This window comes from Crocodylus siamensis, chromosome 1 (genome assembly GCF_052110815.1).
Source record: "Crocodylus siamensis isolate JL-2025a chromosome 1, ASM5211081v1, whole genome shotgun sequence".
Lineage (NCBI taxonomy): Eukaryota > Metazoa > Chordata > Crocodylia > Crocodylidae > Crocodylus > Crocodylus siamensis.
In genome coordinates, this window is record NC_143395.1 from 31,422,093 (window position 1) to 31,438,566 (window position 16,474).

Here is a 16,474-nt window from a genome sequence, read left to right on the forward strand (position 1 = left end):
ATTACACTTAATAGTTAATAGAACCTTAATGGTTTTCAAATTATGATTTGGGACCAACTGTGGTGTCTTTTCTAATAGTCCACAGGACTGCCAAAATAGTTATCCAAACGAAACATGGGAAAGTTAGCAAGAATAGGAGATGAAACAATATATGGCCCATGTCATAGTTTCATAGTTTCATAGTAGCTAGGGTCAGGAAGGACCTGAACAGATCTTCTAGCCTGACCCCCTGTCACAGGCAGCAATGACTGCTGGGTTCACAAGACCCCAGACAAGTGACTATCCAACCTCCTCTTGAATTTGCCCAAGGTAGGGACGAAGACCACTTCCCTGGAAAGCTGGATCCAGATTTTAGCCACCCTAACTGTAAAATATTGCCTCCTGATCTATAACCTAAACCTATTCTCCATCAGCTTGTCACCATTGTTCCTTGTCACCCCAGGTGATGCTGGGGAGAAAAGGGCTCTACCTATTTGCTGTTGATCTCCCCTGATGAGTTTGTAGGCAGCCACCAGGTCCCCCCTCAGCCTCCTCTTGCTGAGGCTGAACAAGTGCCTCAGTCTCTCCTCATAGGGCCTGTCCTGCTGCCCTCTCACCAAGCAGGTGGCCCTCCTCTGAACCCTCTCCAGGCTGGCCACATCACTTTTGAAGTGAGGTGCCCAGTACTGGACGCAGTACTCCAACTGCAGCCTGACCAAAGTTGTATAGAGGGGGAGGATCACCTCTCTGGACCAGCTTCAGATGCACCTTTGGATGCATGACAAGGTATGGCTGGCCTTGCTGGCTGCAGTCTGGCATTGTCTTAACTTGTCTTTCTGAAGCAAAAATTTGGCATAGAACTCCAAGATTGAATGGGATTTTGAACTCAAGTCTCAACTGAAGGTATTAGACATTGGAACCAACTATAGAAAGCCAGGAATCTTAAAAAGGAGCTAAAGTACGGGAATGAACAAGTGTTGGTTGTACAATGAGTTGGTTTTAGTTCTGTGCAACATTTCTATAATCTTGTTGGAGACAAGCTGTATTTGCCAGGAACATGCTCAAACCATCAATGCCAGGAGAAGGTGCAAAAAAGCAACAGTGGTATAAACTCAGTTCAACATGTTACCAATAAATTGAACAACTGTGACAAAAATGTAATGAGCAGACATGTATTCACATTTTTACATACACCAAACTAGCTATCTGACAACAAGCAAGAAGCACTATAAATTCTTATTGGTAAAAAGAATAAGTGTTACTGAAAGCCAGTGAAATGATTTCAATGACTGGAACAAGAAAATATTTCTTTCAACCTGTTTACTGAGCGTATGATGAAGATACTAGAGAAGTGGCACTCTACACTGAAGACACCATTATATTTTTAGAGTTACTGATCATCACTCAGAACCAGAAGACCATGAGTACATGTAGATCACTCCATTAACTATCAAAGCCCAGAAGGAAGAATTGGTGAGGATATGCTGTAGACTTCTCATTCAAGTGGGATAACAAGAAGAGTTACTCCTTAAACACCTATATTTAAATTGTGTTGTTAAAAAGTGCTTTAGTTTGGAAGACATGTGAGCTGTCTCATGCACCCAGGAATAAAACATCTAAGTTTCTAAGAATTATACACCATAATTTTGCAAAACAAAAGATAATTATACCCAATACAAAGTAACTATCTTGAAATTCATTATGATAAATAATTACATGTTCACCATCCTGAAAACTGATGGTTGCCTAAAGAATAGTGATCCTGACCTTGATACTTCCGATAGGAACTAACAGAAATAGTCCCAACTAGCGATACATACACTTGGAGTTTCAAAAGAGCTAATTTCTCAAACCTGAGAAAAATTATGAACAAAAAGTAACAAGAGAAAAACCGTTAGAAAAATATGACTGAAAATTAGGCACACTGAAGTTCCCATTACTTTTTAGAGTTACTGATAACAGGACCAGGGGATCATAAGTGTATCTGGATCACTATGTTAACTATCAAAGTCCAGGAAAAGAAATTGTTGTAGACTGCCAAAATAAACTGGAGGAAAAAATGAGCTCCTCTTTCATTTTTAAATGGTGTTGTTAAAAGACTTTGGTCTAATAAATTCTTTAAGAGTTTATTAAATGACCCAAAAGTCATCATTTTACACCCAAAAAAGATTAAAATTTTGGATAAAATGCATCACTTGTTCAGTGATGAAGCAACTAGAAATATAGAGCTACTTATAACAAAAGGAAATATGAGAAATGAGTAGCAATTAATATCCAGCTGTAAAGGTTAGAACATTGGTATAAGAAGCTAAAACATCAGAGAAAAATCTATAGTTGGCAGGAAAACAATTATTTAAAATATTTTTCAGTGGAACAAAAGAATTACTAGATGAAGGTAGTAAAATTATAGATGATATGTATGTGTCAAATTATTACAGCATAAAAAACCTTTTCAAATATATTTTGCCAAAAGGAAGGCTAACAGATCTCTTCAAATTCCCATCGTGTTAAAGCAGAACAGGGAAAAGAGTCTGAATCAGCTATCCAGTTTGAATGTCTGGTTCAAAATGTATAACATCTTAAATGTATTACCATCAACAGTAGACAGCTTTCATCAGGGTTTTTGTACAGAAATCTGCCAGCAGCAGCTAGTGAGTGGTAAAGTCATGTTAATATTAAATCAGAAATGTAAAGGATTTCATATTAATGGAAAGTAATATTACAATATCTACGGAGTTATTATCTTGTTTAGACCATGATTCTGCAAGATGGTGAGGACTCTGGCCTCAGTCTGGCATAATTAATAAAATTTCATCTGCTTAATGTTACATGGTAAAGTGCTCCACAGATTAAGGCCAGAGTCAGTATTTTGCAGGTTCCAGTTGCTCTATAATATCTTGAAGAAACTTATCCAATATGCCTATGAGCAAAATAATAAAACCAAGATCCAGTCCATGCAGTTCAAATGCTTGTAAAACTAATGGTACAGACAGATGTAACATTGTAACTCCAGTCCCTAAAGAGTTCCCTAAAGAAGTTAATTCCCTAAAGAAACTAATCTCCTATACAACATTACCGTTAGGCTAAATCTGAGGGCTAATTCTTCCTCAGGTGTTCAGGGGTCCCAGAACTTCAGTGGAGAAGCTCACATGTATTCAAAGGCAAGATTTGATACGAAACATGTAATCATCACCGGATCTCTTATAGTATTTTACTTTTGCTTATATGGCACAACATGTATTATGTAATACATACTATAATATAAATCAGTTTGGCTGCTTCATTAAAATTATTCTTCTCATCTATATTTTATCTAAATTCCACCCAATGCTTTATGACTTGCTGATATTCTACACATCATAATTTAGCTGCAGAATAAACAGAAGAAATGAGGGAATAAATATGTATTGATCCTAATCAAGGTCCAGGGAAACATCAAAAGCTCAGAATTTCAGTTCATTTTCAACAAGTTATTGAAGGTTTTATCACTTTTTGGCTTAACAAAATTGACTGAAAACATCACAAGAGCCGAGTTCCCAGACAGAGATATCCAGTAATTCCTCCTATTCAAGTCAGAAACACAATGAGAAGAGCATTTCTCTTGTGTTGTATTTATCTGATGATTTTTATATGATCAAGAAATGCAGGTTTAATGTTGGAATTGTCTCAAAATGAAGTATTTAAGCTCAATTCAGTAAACCAAAACTAAACTTGTTTTTATTCCCAGAATGTCAAAATGTTTCTTTTCAATCAAAATGTTAAAATGTTGTCCTATCTCAATGAATTTTTGGTCAGAATTTGTATTCCAAGCAAACTTTTGATTTTTCAGTTTTCACTGTTTCAGTCTGAAGACAGATACTGAAATGTAAGAATTTGCAAACTTCTCTCAGCTCTAATAATTATAGGCTTCTAAACCTCCATCCATCCAATGATCTCAAAGCCCCTTGCAAACTGTCTTTTTATGACAATTGCAACAATTCTTCAAAGTTGTTACCGCAAGTATTTGAATAATGCTTTTACAGGTAGCCAAAGTGTCACACAGGGCATGACTGACTCACTTGAAGTCACACAGCAAGTGCTGAAATGCTTTTCTTTTTTCCTGTGACTTTCGAAAGCCTGTACTTAGAGCTACTAGAAGTTCATGTACATACATATGTGCAGACAGAAGCAGAGACCCAAGTCTGAAAATTAGGCCTTGTGATCTAATGCTAATGTCTCACACTAATAGGCAGCTGGTACTGTGTAGGCAGCAGGAATTAGGACAGGGTCAGGCAGATCGTCCTCGCTGGCAAATCAAGAAATTGCAATAAGGGGTTTGAAATTAGTCTCTTGGACCAGAAAGGTAGTAGCTGTAATGGAGCATGTGAAGCACTGGGAAATGCCCCACAAGCCTTAGCATTCCATCAAAGACAGGATGCTGAACATCCACCCTCAGAAAAAAACCCAGAATGGTAGCTTTCTGTCAGGAATGACTCCTATAGTCATCCTTTTTAATGGAATTACCTTTTTCTCCTGAAGGTCCAACTCTTCCTGGCCTCCCTGGAGCACCTTTTTCTCCCTTTTCTCCAGCCTCCCCTATTAATATAAAAGGAAAGAATGACAAAGAGGGGAAAAACATATTGAGCCACCACTCCCAGGAAGTGTCTCAGTCTGAATTGCCAAGACTGTAAATCATTCCAATACCTCCATTCTGTTCTTCCATTGGAAAAAAAAAAACCCATATACATTAAGAAAAAAAAAGGTTTTTGACCCTATGTGACACCCTTTTTTTAAATTGCTACATGAAAAACACTGTTGTCCCCCTGATTTACTTGTGGCAAGTTCAGTTTTGTGAAAGCTTGATGTTGTAGTTTTAGTAATAGGTTAGACAATGGGACGATTTGAATAGGGATGATCCTGCCTCAGGCAGGGGTTTGGACTAAATGATCTCTAGAGGTCCCTTCCAGCCCTACTTTTCTATGAATCTATTATTATATTATGCAAATAAGGTTGACGGTTGGGCCCAAGCTTTGTCAATCGGCCCCATCAATCCTACCATCTTTATTTGAATCCAAGATTACTTTGAATTTAAAATGATTCCCCTGTTGCCTGTCCCCCACCATAGACCCCGTTTTCATGAGCCTCCCTTCCCCTTGCACCCATGTCTGTGCCCACTCCCACATTCCCTGCCTCTACCACAGCCTGCCCCCTAGCCTTCCACCTGCAGCCTGCCCCCCTCACGTTTTGCTCCCCTCCCTGCCCCCTCCCCCTTATCTTCTGCTGCAACTGCTCTAGATCAAAGCAGCAGTAGCCCCACCGGGTCCCAGCCCAGCCAGGGAGAAGTGGCAGCAGCTCCCAGCTGGGCTGGGTCAGGGCTGGAGGGACCAGGGCAGAAAAGAAGGTAATGAAGAGGAGGAAGCTGAGTAGGTAGAGGGACTGGCAGCAGGGGCATCATGGGGTGGGGGACAATGATAGGAATAAGGGGTGGCAGGGTATGCACATTTCAGCAAAACATTTTCACATATGTAACCATGTTCAGTAAAGAACCTAATAGCATCTTTAAGAACCAAGAAACTTCTTGGGACTTGGGCATGTTCTGTAATGCTTTACTGACTAAGTATGTTAAACTTTTCTACAGGAGGAAAATCCTTAATCTTCATCTCAGTGATTCAACAGACTTCTGAATTTCTTTAGTTTGAACTACTATCTGTTGTACCGGTATTCATGAATCTCAAGACATGGTTTTCATCCTCATCCATTTAAATGGCAACTTCCATACGTGCTGGCTATCTAGGTTTCTTTAGCTAGTTATATGTGGATGCATGGCACCTCAGCTATTATATTTTGCTCTTTAATATGTAATCTATATATCTGTACCAACTAAATAATTTGGCAGCTTGATGAGGGAGTTACAAAGCCATACCTGCAAAACCAAAAACTTCTGTTAAAAAAAAGAAAAAAACCACAAATAGGAAACAAACAAGAAAACAATAGCAAATGCAAAGTCAGCACCTAACACAGACTGCTTCCAGCTCACTTGGTTAATTCCAGGTCAGGTGTCTGTATGCTATAGTACTTCTGCAGTGATGCATAACTTGAGTTCAACTATTGCTTCTTTTACCAGCTACCTGCCTGACTGTCTGCAAGAGAAGGTACTTCTACATTTCTCCCCACTTCCTAATTTCTTGCCTTTATTTCACACATTATTTGAGACAAGATCTGCCTCTTATAGTCAAAGAGCTTTGTCATGATGGACACAATTATCATAAAATCATAGAGAAGTAAAGCTGGAAGGAAACTCCATAAGTCATCTAGTCCAGCCCCCTGAGGGATCATTTTTAGCAGGTGTTAAATCTGCGTGGTATTAGAGTTAGAGCATGTTCTAAGCAGTCACAAGGTAAATTTTTCTGATTGTCAGTTCTACACCAATTATTGATCCCAGCCCCAGCACCACCAAAATCCTGAACCAGCCCTCATGCAGTGCTAGAGTTGGGACCAGCAATCAGTGGGCTGTGGGCACCCAGTTTGCAACTTGACCCTTTAGAAACCCTACAAGCGAGAGACCCAGAATCTGTCCTCCTGCCATGTGTGGCTTTCCTCATCCCACCTGGCTGATGTCACAGCTAAATAAGGACTGCATACTGCTTATATTATTCCCATGGAGCAGCGTGATGAGAATTGAACATGTGTTTCTTGTATGATCTGGAGATACTCCTCACCCAAAAAGTCAGAATTTTGCTATGATACAAGCACACTTAGCTTGTGTCTTCCTGCTTTAACATGTAATTGCTTGCACTTTGAATACATGCAAAATGTGACATGACCCAAAGTCACAGAGTCGACTCATTTGGCAGCCAGTACTGTCACGTGCGCTAGGTAATGTTGCACACCAAAAGGTGACATCTTTTCTTTTTCCAACCATGTCTGTAAATACAACCATTATGAAAACTACTGCATGGCACAGGCAAGTGACTCAGATTCATAGATTGTAAGGGGCTGGAAGGGACCATGCAAGATTATGGGGTCCAGCCCACCTGCACTAGGCAGGAAAGACAACTGGGGTCAGGTGAGCCCAGCGAGGTGACTGTCCTCTTGAAGATTTCCAGGTGATTGCACCACCTCTGGAGGGAGTTTATTCCCTGCCTGCCCAGATCCCAGGCCAACTGTAGTGTGCTGAGCAAAGAAGCCTCATGTGCCATGATCTGGCACATGTGTTGGAGGTTACCAATCCCTGACAAAGCCTATCACTATTGTTTTTTAGCTAGGAGTGGTTTTCAATATCCATGTGCCCTATGTATAAGAAGAGCTATTAAGCATGTAAGGAAATAGAAGACTATTATAAGTTTATATTTATGTCATACCAACTGTTTTTGTGTATTATATAGCATTGGTGTATTATATATCATTATATATCTTTTTGTATATTATGTATCATTAAGACTATTCAGAGAGGCAAGAATTTTTTAGGGTGGTAACTTTTATTGAAGCAACTGCATGGTTGAGACAGAATTAGACAAGCTTGCAAATGCAAGACTGGTCCCTCCTGGGTCTGGGGGTCCCCCCGTGGCTGATTGCAGAGCAGCGGGGTCACGGGGGTGGGGAGTCCCTGCCTTCTTGGCAATGGATCTGGAAGTGGACCAGAAGTACGTCCAGTCCACTTCCGGGTTTGCTGCTAAGCATGCGAGGGGGTGGTCCCCACACTCCTGCAGAACGCTCCATCTGCCCCAGCCTCACAGCATTCACGAGCCACAACTGGTACCTCCAAGTGTGTAGAAAAAAAATGTAAAGCTGTGACCGAATCACTGATTCTCTGAATCAGCACTGAATTCAGATTTGGATTCAGCCAAATCAATTTGGGACAGTGATCCAAATCAACAAATCAAATCACTGTCCCTGATTCAAGCCAAATCCAAATCAAATGTAGTCTGTTTTGCACATGCCTATCGCTTATCGCCTCTGTCCTAACAGCACCTTTCAAAGGCAACATCACCCTAACTGAGAATGACTGTCCAAGGACATCCCCATTCTCCCACTTCTTTGCCTGCCTTTCCCTGGGACTCCATTTCCAAGAGATTCCTTTGTTTCCCGTAAACTTCATCCCCACTCCTAATCTCCTCCACATAAATTTCCAGGAAGAAACAGGAAGAAGAGGTTACTAGACCCCAGACGGCTGTGCTGGGCTCTACTATGTAAGGCTTTGCTCCACCATGGCCAGAAACTTCATTGGCAGTTCAGCAAAGGAGGACCTATGGCAAATCTAAAAGCTGTTTGTGTGAAGCACAGCTCCACATGGGAGCTGAGTTTTGGGCATACAGCCACACATACGCTCAGTTTAGAGCAAAACTTGGACGTTACTGACATGGGCTGGATATGCGCCAAGAGATGACAGGCTCTGTAGCTCATTACCAATCCTCTGAGCCAGCCATTCCTCCTGACAGTTCAGCTTAAGCACTGATGGCTTTTGAGAGATTTTATATTACTAAGACCTTAGCTAGCCATTTTGTGTTTTGCTAAATCTGTGCATCAATCTCCCTTGCCACCATGATGACTACTTTTAATTAAGAGAAGTGAAAGCACTAACATATTCTGGTTTTCAGTCTCTCATTGTTTTGTGGCTCTATACTCCAGATTGCCCTATAGCAAAAGGAGACAGGTTTATTATTGGGTCTTGTTATACAACAAAAATTCTACCTGGAAACAACAGTAATAGGTAATGTTATATTTGACAGATTACCTACATGGGGAAAATGATACAAAAAGGTTCAGGAACATGAATAGTGCCACAGGGGGGGAGCCAACATCAGAGCTAAAAGTTTTTGGCCCTCAGTCCTGTGGTCCAGCAATCAATTATTCTAGGCGATGCAATGCAATATTTAATTTAATAGTAATGTTGTGTGTGTGGTACTGATGTTAAAGATGGCCAAAGAAGGGGAAATATGAAATAATTCAAGGCTCAGACAGGCAATCCACACATTACCTGAATGCATTAAACAAACATTTCTCTCCTTTTTCACTTCACATCCTCCATTTTAACATGTGTGATTAAGATTTCAGAGAAAAAGAATATTTTGCCTTTTCAGTTCAGCAGTTGAACTAAGTCAGGAGCTGAAAGTTCATCAGGTTAAAAAATTACTCAAGTCTACAGTAAAATTAAAGGTTTTTATTACTGGACTTAATGCTGGGCACGGCCATCTTGCCAGTGAATGATATTTAAAACTCAAGCATATGCAGCCACCAGAAAAAACTGCACAGTTGTTAAATAATACAAGTGTTATGATTGCTTAGGAACTGGTGGTTTGTTAACTGTTCCTTGTCCTTGGCTTTTGCCATATGTAGTTCTTTGTAATGGTACAGGCATAAATCAGGCTAAATCATGACCCTGCTGGAGTCACTGTACATTTTAATATTGATTCCAATGGGGATAGAATTTCATAGTTTATATTTTCATAGTTTCTAGGGTCAGAAGGGACCTGAGCAGATCATCAAGTCCCACCCCCTGCCATGGCAGGAAAGAGTACTGGGGTCAAACGACCCCAGCAAGGTGTTCATCTAACCTCCTCTTAAACACCCCCAGGGTAGGAGCCAGCACCACTTCTCTTGGAAGTTGGTTCCAGATCCTAGCCGCCCTGACCGTGAAGTAGCGCCTCCTGATATCTAACCTAAACCTACCCTCTGCCAGCTTGTGACCATTATTCCTGGTCACTCCTGGCGGTGCTCGGGGGAACAGGGACTCCCACAATGCCTGCTGATCCCCCCTGACTAGTTTGTAACAGGCCACTAGATCTTCCCTCAGCCTTCTCTTGTGGAGGCTGAACAGATTCAGGTCCCGCAGCCTCTCCTCGTAGGGCCTGCCCTGCTGCCCCCGATCATGCGAGTGACCCTCCTCTGGATCCTCTCCATTTTGTCCACATCCCTCCTGAAGTGTGGCGCCCAGAACTGGACGCAGTACTCCAGCTGCGGCCTGACCAGTGCCGCATAGAGGGGGAGGATCACCTCCTTGGACCTGCTTGAGATGCACCTGTGGATGCATGACAAGGTATGGTCCTGACCATGTCCCCACGCTGTCGGCCTATGTTCATTTTGGCATCAATGATGACTCCAAGATACTTTTCTGCCTCTGTACTAATGAGAAGGGAGTTCCCCAGCCTGTAGGTGTGCTGCTGGTTCTTCCTCCCCAGGTGAGGCACCTTGCACTTGTCAGTGTTGAAACCCATCCTGTTCTCATCCACCCACCCCTGTAACTTGTCTAGGTCTGATTGTAGCCTATTCCTCCCTTCTAGCATGCCCACTTCCCCCTGTGAATTTGAGCAGGGTGCTTTTTACCCCCTTGTCCAAGTCGCTGATGAAGATGTTGAACAGTGCGGGCCCGAGGACCGAGGCCTGGGGGACCCCACTGCCCACATCCCTCCAGGTCGAAAATGACCCATCCACCACCACTCTCTGGGTGCAGCCCTCCAGCCAGCTAGTGACCCATTTGACTGTGTAGGTGTCGACACCACAGTCCCCTAGTTTTTTAATGAGAATGGGGTGAAAGACAGTGTCGAAGGCCTTCCTAAAGTCCAGAAAGACTGCGTCCACTGCTACCCCTGCATCTAAGGATTTTGTGACCTGGTCATAGAAGGCCACCAGGTTGATCTGACAGGACCTGCCGCTAATGAACTCATGTTGGTTGCCCCTAAGCATAACCTCCCCCATGGCCCCTTGTGGACATGTGCCAGGATAATTCTCTCAAAAAGCTTACCCAGGATCAAGCTAAGACTAACTTGTCTATAGCTTCCCGGGTCCTCCTTCCTCCCTTTGTTGAAAATGGGAACCTCATTGGCCCTTTTCCAGTCCTTTGGCACCATGCCAGAGCACCACGAGTGCTCGTAAAGCCGTGCCAGGGGTCCCGCAGTGACCTCAGCTAATTCCCCCAGCACTCTGGGGTGGAGATTGCACCCCTCCAATATTTGTCATGAAATATATAAGTTTTGAGAAGTATAGAGACTATTTCTTCAGAACATTAATTTCTTTCAAAAGAAGTGTATTCTTTTGTAGGATTAAATTAGTATTTTTGTCATGCCATCTTTGTTAAACAATATGGAAATGTCTAAAGAAAAAATAGTGAGCATATTATTTGTATAATTTATACAGCTAGATTTTGAGAGTCACAGAGCAGCTATTTCAATGGGAACTGTAAGTGCTTAGTGTTTCTCAGAGTTCAGCCCCCAAAAATGTGTACAGCAGACCAGAAAATACAGACAACTTCCAAGTAATCCTTTTGAGAGAGACAAAGAAGACCTGTAAAATGGTTTTAGAACAGACACAACATATAAGCTATTTGCAATCTTCATTTATGCCAAGCATTACTCATGAATATAAACCCTCAAAATCAACCAGCCCACTCATCTGAGTAACAACTACTTTATAGAAGTAGGCCTACAACTTGTCAGCTATGATACTGTAATGGTAACAAACTGTGTTTAACCATAACTATGTTTAGAAGGCAGTTGTGCATTGTACCAAGGTCTTATTCTCTGCTGGAAATTGGCCAAAATTTGCTGGTAAGAAAGAGGGGACAACTATGTGGGCAGAGGAAAAGATTGACACTTTACCTTTGAGGCCTGGAACAAGAATCTGAACAGAGCAGGACTCTTCTGCAATGTGTTGAGGATATCCAGATCTTAGCAGTGACAGGAAGGCAAAGCTAATTAGAGTCACCAAGAAAACCAGATCTCTCTTCATAATGAGCTCTTACAGGTCACTGACTCCTAAACAAAAGAATGAATAAACATCATAAGAATTCCAGAGGCCTTCAACAGTTTCTGAGGGTATACAGCATGATACCATAACAGCAATATATTTGTACATATCATACCCTTAGCAGCATGAAAAAATATACAGGTTGTATACCCAATTCAATAGTATATACATTGCACGGTACAATAGGCTGTTCTAGATTTGTTGAGATAAAGTTCAGAAAGCAAGTCAGAGAAAATGGAAGGGACTAAAAAAATATTTAACAAGGCTGTTGATAAGGAAAACAGAAAATAAGTTTCACCAATCTGTGAATGCTGTTAGAATAGTTTAGAAAACCTACGTATCATAAAGTTTGAAGGAGGAAATGCAGTACAAGGAAAGATGCAAATATCTAAGTTGACCTCCCAGGATAGGAGAATGCAGACTCAGTTGAGAAGACGAGAACTGCTTAAATAGCCTTGAATTTTACCTTTTGCAGATCCGCTAACTGCAACTGGTATCCGTACAGGGCTTGATGGAGGAGTCCTTATCCAAAATAGCCTTGAAAGACACTTGCACCAGGTAGTGAAGACACACCAGAGTCCTTAGTAAATCCTGGTGAGCTCTGCCTGAACAGATGAATAACATCTTTGGAAAAAGACTTGACTCATAGAATCTCATGTCCTGGTAAACCTGTCAGTGAAAGGGCGTTTTATTTATTATGTTGTAGGGAAAACAACTCCAAAACAGAGTTGGACCAAGTGGGCCACCAAAACCTGATCTACAGGAGGTCTGCAAAAATATTTTTGAGGAAAGGAAAACATTCTGCAAACCTCCTTCTCTTTCTTTCACCAATACTACATTAGGAGGACTTTTAAAAAGGGAGAGAAAGCGAGCCAGGTCAGAGCTGCAAGAGATAGAGAAGATGTCTGTCACAAACAATAGTGTAACTAGGAGTGGGCAAGCAGAGCACCAGTGTCAGACACTGACTAGAGAGGACACAAGATTTTTAGTCATTGCCACTGCCAGCCTGTCTGCCACCACTGTCCAGGGTACAAAAAACATTTGTTATACCTCTGGTCACCAGCATATGTTCTTCTGTGTAGCAAATGCACAGACACATGAAGGTTTGTGTCTAGAGTGAGCAGATTCATATGGTACCATGTGGCTAGCTCAGAAGATTGGTAATTGAACACGACACCTTTCATCCCCTGCCATTGATGCTACCCTGAGCCAAGTCTGGTACTAATTGAAAATCCACATTGTCTGACAGCTATCCTCAACAGCCTAGAGGAAATGAGCAGGTGGCCTCAATCCAGTTACAGATGTAATCCATGTCATAAATCCCAGCATCTGAACTGGCATGTTTGCCAGAGATTTCAGCAGCTAGGATAAATACTGAACGAGCATGGAGTCTTGATTATCCTCACAGCATGAACAGTCAGACTGTAAAATCAGCTACACTTCTAGAGGAGTAAGGGGGCATACTCCAGACCAAAGGTCATTGTATCCTAGGAGAGGAGGACAGCTGGCAGCAGTCCTCTATTCCTCTTCCCAAGGCAAAGGAGAGATCAGGGAGCTGGAGGCTAGAGGTGGAAAGCGAGCTGAGTTCCTCTTTGAAACTCATTGAATAGTAAAACTGAGCTGGTTTGGGAGGCGGGAAGGAATGAAAACTGCTTAAGGAAAATTGCTGGCATAGCTTAGTCTCCTGATGGAGCAAAGGAGAATCAGGGTCTGAATCTGGATTCTTGGAGTTCTTGGAGTTGCAGTGTGGTCCCTTATTTGGGGGCCCAAAAACATCTTGATGTATGTGGCTAGAAGAACTTCCTCCAAGGCTGCCTGGGCTGTACTCGTACAGAAAGGCTTTCACTCCTATAGGTACTAGTCAGGCTCCTTCCCTGAAGTCAACTATATGTATAAAAATATAATAATTATAAGCCTAAACTAGGGATGTCCTTACTCCCTGCCTTAAGTAGGGCAGATTATAACGCAAACACTTGGACTAAGGACTATAGTAAACACCAAAGGTATTAATAAGTGTCTCTTTTAACAGACTGCAAAATGGTAAATAGTATTTACAACAATCTCTATCTTCCCACTCACAGGGTAACCAAGGCTGCAGTGGAATTAGCCTTAATCATATGTGGGCAACACTGACACACAAAAAGCTGAACTGAACAAATGTTTTAAACAATGGACAAGACCTTCTTGCCATTGGAAAGCTGTAACTAACTGTACTGCAGTAATTGCTGTGAACACAGTTTGCATACACATAGACAAACTAACTAGCTTGAGTGCTGCCAGCAGCATAGTCACAATAGCACAGAGCTCTGCATGGGCTGGCTGCTTCAGTGTTTAGCCAGCTTCTTGGGCAGGTTTTGCAGTCCACAGTGAACTTCATATGGCTGTGGCTACACTGCCTGAACCAATGAAGGAGCTGAACTGACTGACTGGAGGGAGGGTTATGGAAACGGGAGTTAGAAGGAAACCAAACAGTATAACCAGAGGAGCGAGCAAGACAACTTTAGAACTCCTGTAATCTGTGAAAATAAAGAGAACCTATTGTGGCCACTGAGAACAATTTTATTTAGTCTTTAAATAAAAGACCATTAGAGAACCAAAGAGTTGAAAGCGTTGTGAGTAGACCTGCCATCAAGAGCACTCCAGGCTCATATTACAGCATGACATCAAAATCTAAATTTCATCAAACATGGTCACTCTTCCTGGTTGTGAGCAGAAAGCTTAGAAACTTGAGCTGCTTATAACTGAGACAGTGATGTACGTCCAACTTCATAGACAGCCTAAAGCAACACACATAAACTGTTTTCAAGCATTTAAGATGGGTTATAACTCTAGCATCTGTTCTCTGAGTAAACTTCCCAGCAAAAGAATCAGCAGGTTCAGAGGGAGGTCCATCATGGCATCAACAGAGGCCTCATATACAGAGCTCTTGATTCTTGATAGGTGGCTCTCCCTTCCTCAAAAATGTACACAATGAAAAAGGGTTGTGGTCCAAAGTAAGGGAGGTGTTATCCAGCCAGAAGAGAAGTAGCAGCACCTATGTTCTTGAAACTTGGCAGGCTTTGTGGCCTCAGCAGTGCCTAGCATGCCTGCAGTTTTGGCCCTGCTGTGGCTTAACACGTACACGTGACATGAGTTTTGCTTTCATAGACTCATAGACTTATAGAAGTAGGGTCAGAAGGGACCTTGTAGATCACAGATCCAACCCCCTGCCCTGGGCAGGAGAGAAAACCGGGCTCAAATGACCCTAGCCAGGTAGACGTCAAGCCTCCTCTTAAAGACCCCCAGGGTAGGAGCCAGCACCACTTCCCCTGGAAGTTGGTTCCAGATCCTAGCCGCCCTGACAGTGAAGTAGTGCCTTAGGATGTCTAATCTAAACCTACTCTCTAAAAACTTGTGGCCCTTATTTCTTGTTACTCCGGGGGGCACCCAGAACTGGACACACTACTCCAGCTGCAGCCTGACCAGTGTTACATAGAGGGGGGAGAGATCACCTCCTTGGCCCTGCTTGAGATGCACCTGTGGATGCACAACAAGGTATGGTTAGCCCTACTGACCGTGACCTCACATTGTCAGCTCATGTTCATCTTGGAGTCTATAATGACTCCAAGATCTCTTTCTGCCACTGTGCTCTCGAGAAGGGCGTTTCCCAGCTTATAAATGTGCCCTGTTTCCTACTGCCCAAGTGCAGCACCCTGCACTTGTCAGTATTGAAACCCATCTTATTTTCGTTAGCCCACCCCTGTAACCTGTCCAGGTCCTGCTGTAATCTGTCCTTCCTTACTAGCATGCCCACCTCACCCCAAATCTTGGTATCATCAGCAAATTTAAACAGGCTGCTTTTCACCCCGTCGTCCAAGTCACTAATAAAGAAATTGAACAGCGTGGGCCCAAGGACCGAGCCCTGGGGGACTCCGTTGCCCACTTCCCCACAGGTCAAATATGACCCGTCCACCACCACCCTCTGAGTACGACCCTTCAGCCAATTAGCAATCCAGCTGACTGTGTAGGCAGCAATGCCACAGTCGCCCAGTTTTTTAATGAGAATGCAGTGGGAGACAGTGTCAAAGGCCTTGCTGAAGTCCAGAAAGACTACGTCCACGGTGACACCTGCATCCAGTGCTTTTGTGACCTAATCATAGAAGGCAATCAGGTTGGTCTGACAGGACCTGCCCTTAATGAAACCGTGCTGGTTGCCCTTAAGCATCATCCCCGCTGCTGGCCCATCACAAATGTGCTCCTTGATAATCTTCTCAAAGAGTTTCCCCAGGATTGAAGTAAGACTAATGGGCCTATAGATGCCCGACTCCTCCCTCCTACCTTTTTTAAAGATGGGGACCATGTTGGCTTTCTTCCAGTCATCTGGCACCTGGCCAGAGCACCACAAATACTTGTAAAGTCGTGCCAGGGGCCCTGCAATAACCTCTGCCAATTCCCTCAGCACCCTGGGGTGGAGAGCATCTGGACCTGCTGATTTGAACACGTCCAGCCCCTCCAGAAGCTCCCTAACCTGGTCCTCCCCGACCTTAGGCCTGGCGGCATTTCTCCCAAGTCCATCTGGAGTCTTGGTCGGGGAGTCCCGGTCCCTGCACAAGAAAATGGAGGCAAAGACTTTGTTAAAGAGGTCTGCTTTCTCCTCTGGCGCAACCACCAGATTGCCAAGCATATCCTGCAGGGGTCCCACGTTACCCGGTGTGTTCCTCATTCTCCCTATATATTTAAAAACGGACTTTTTATTATCTTTGATCCTTGATGCTAGCCCTAGCTGCATAGCTGC

General features: G+C 42.9%; 1 protein-coding gene across 4 annotated transcripts in view; it reads right to left on the bottom strand.

Annotated features, from left to right (window-relative positions):
- The window catches only part of COLEC11 (collectin subfamily member 11), a 65,243-nt gene that overhangs the window by 20,525 nt on the left and 28,244 nt on the right, over nt 1–16,474 (bottom strand). For 2 of the 4 annotated variants that reach the window (XM_090032626.1, XM_090032597.1), the window contains exons 2-4: nt 12,167–12,369; nt 11,553–11,708; nt 4,483–4,554 (exon numbers count right to left, since the gene is read on the bottom strand). In XM_090032626.1, the coding sequence (XP_089888752.1) occupies nt 4,483–4,554; nt 11,553–11,682 (202 nt within the window). In that variant the 5' untranslated portion in view covers nt 11,683–11,708; nt 12,167–12,369. The remainder of the gene's footprint in view (nt 1–4,482; nt 4,555–11,552; nt 11,709–12,166; nt 12,370–16,474) is intronic. The other 2 variants (XM_090032608.1, XM_090032619.1) reach the window with 2 other exon arrangements.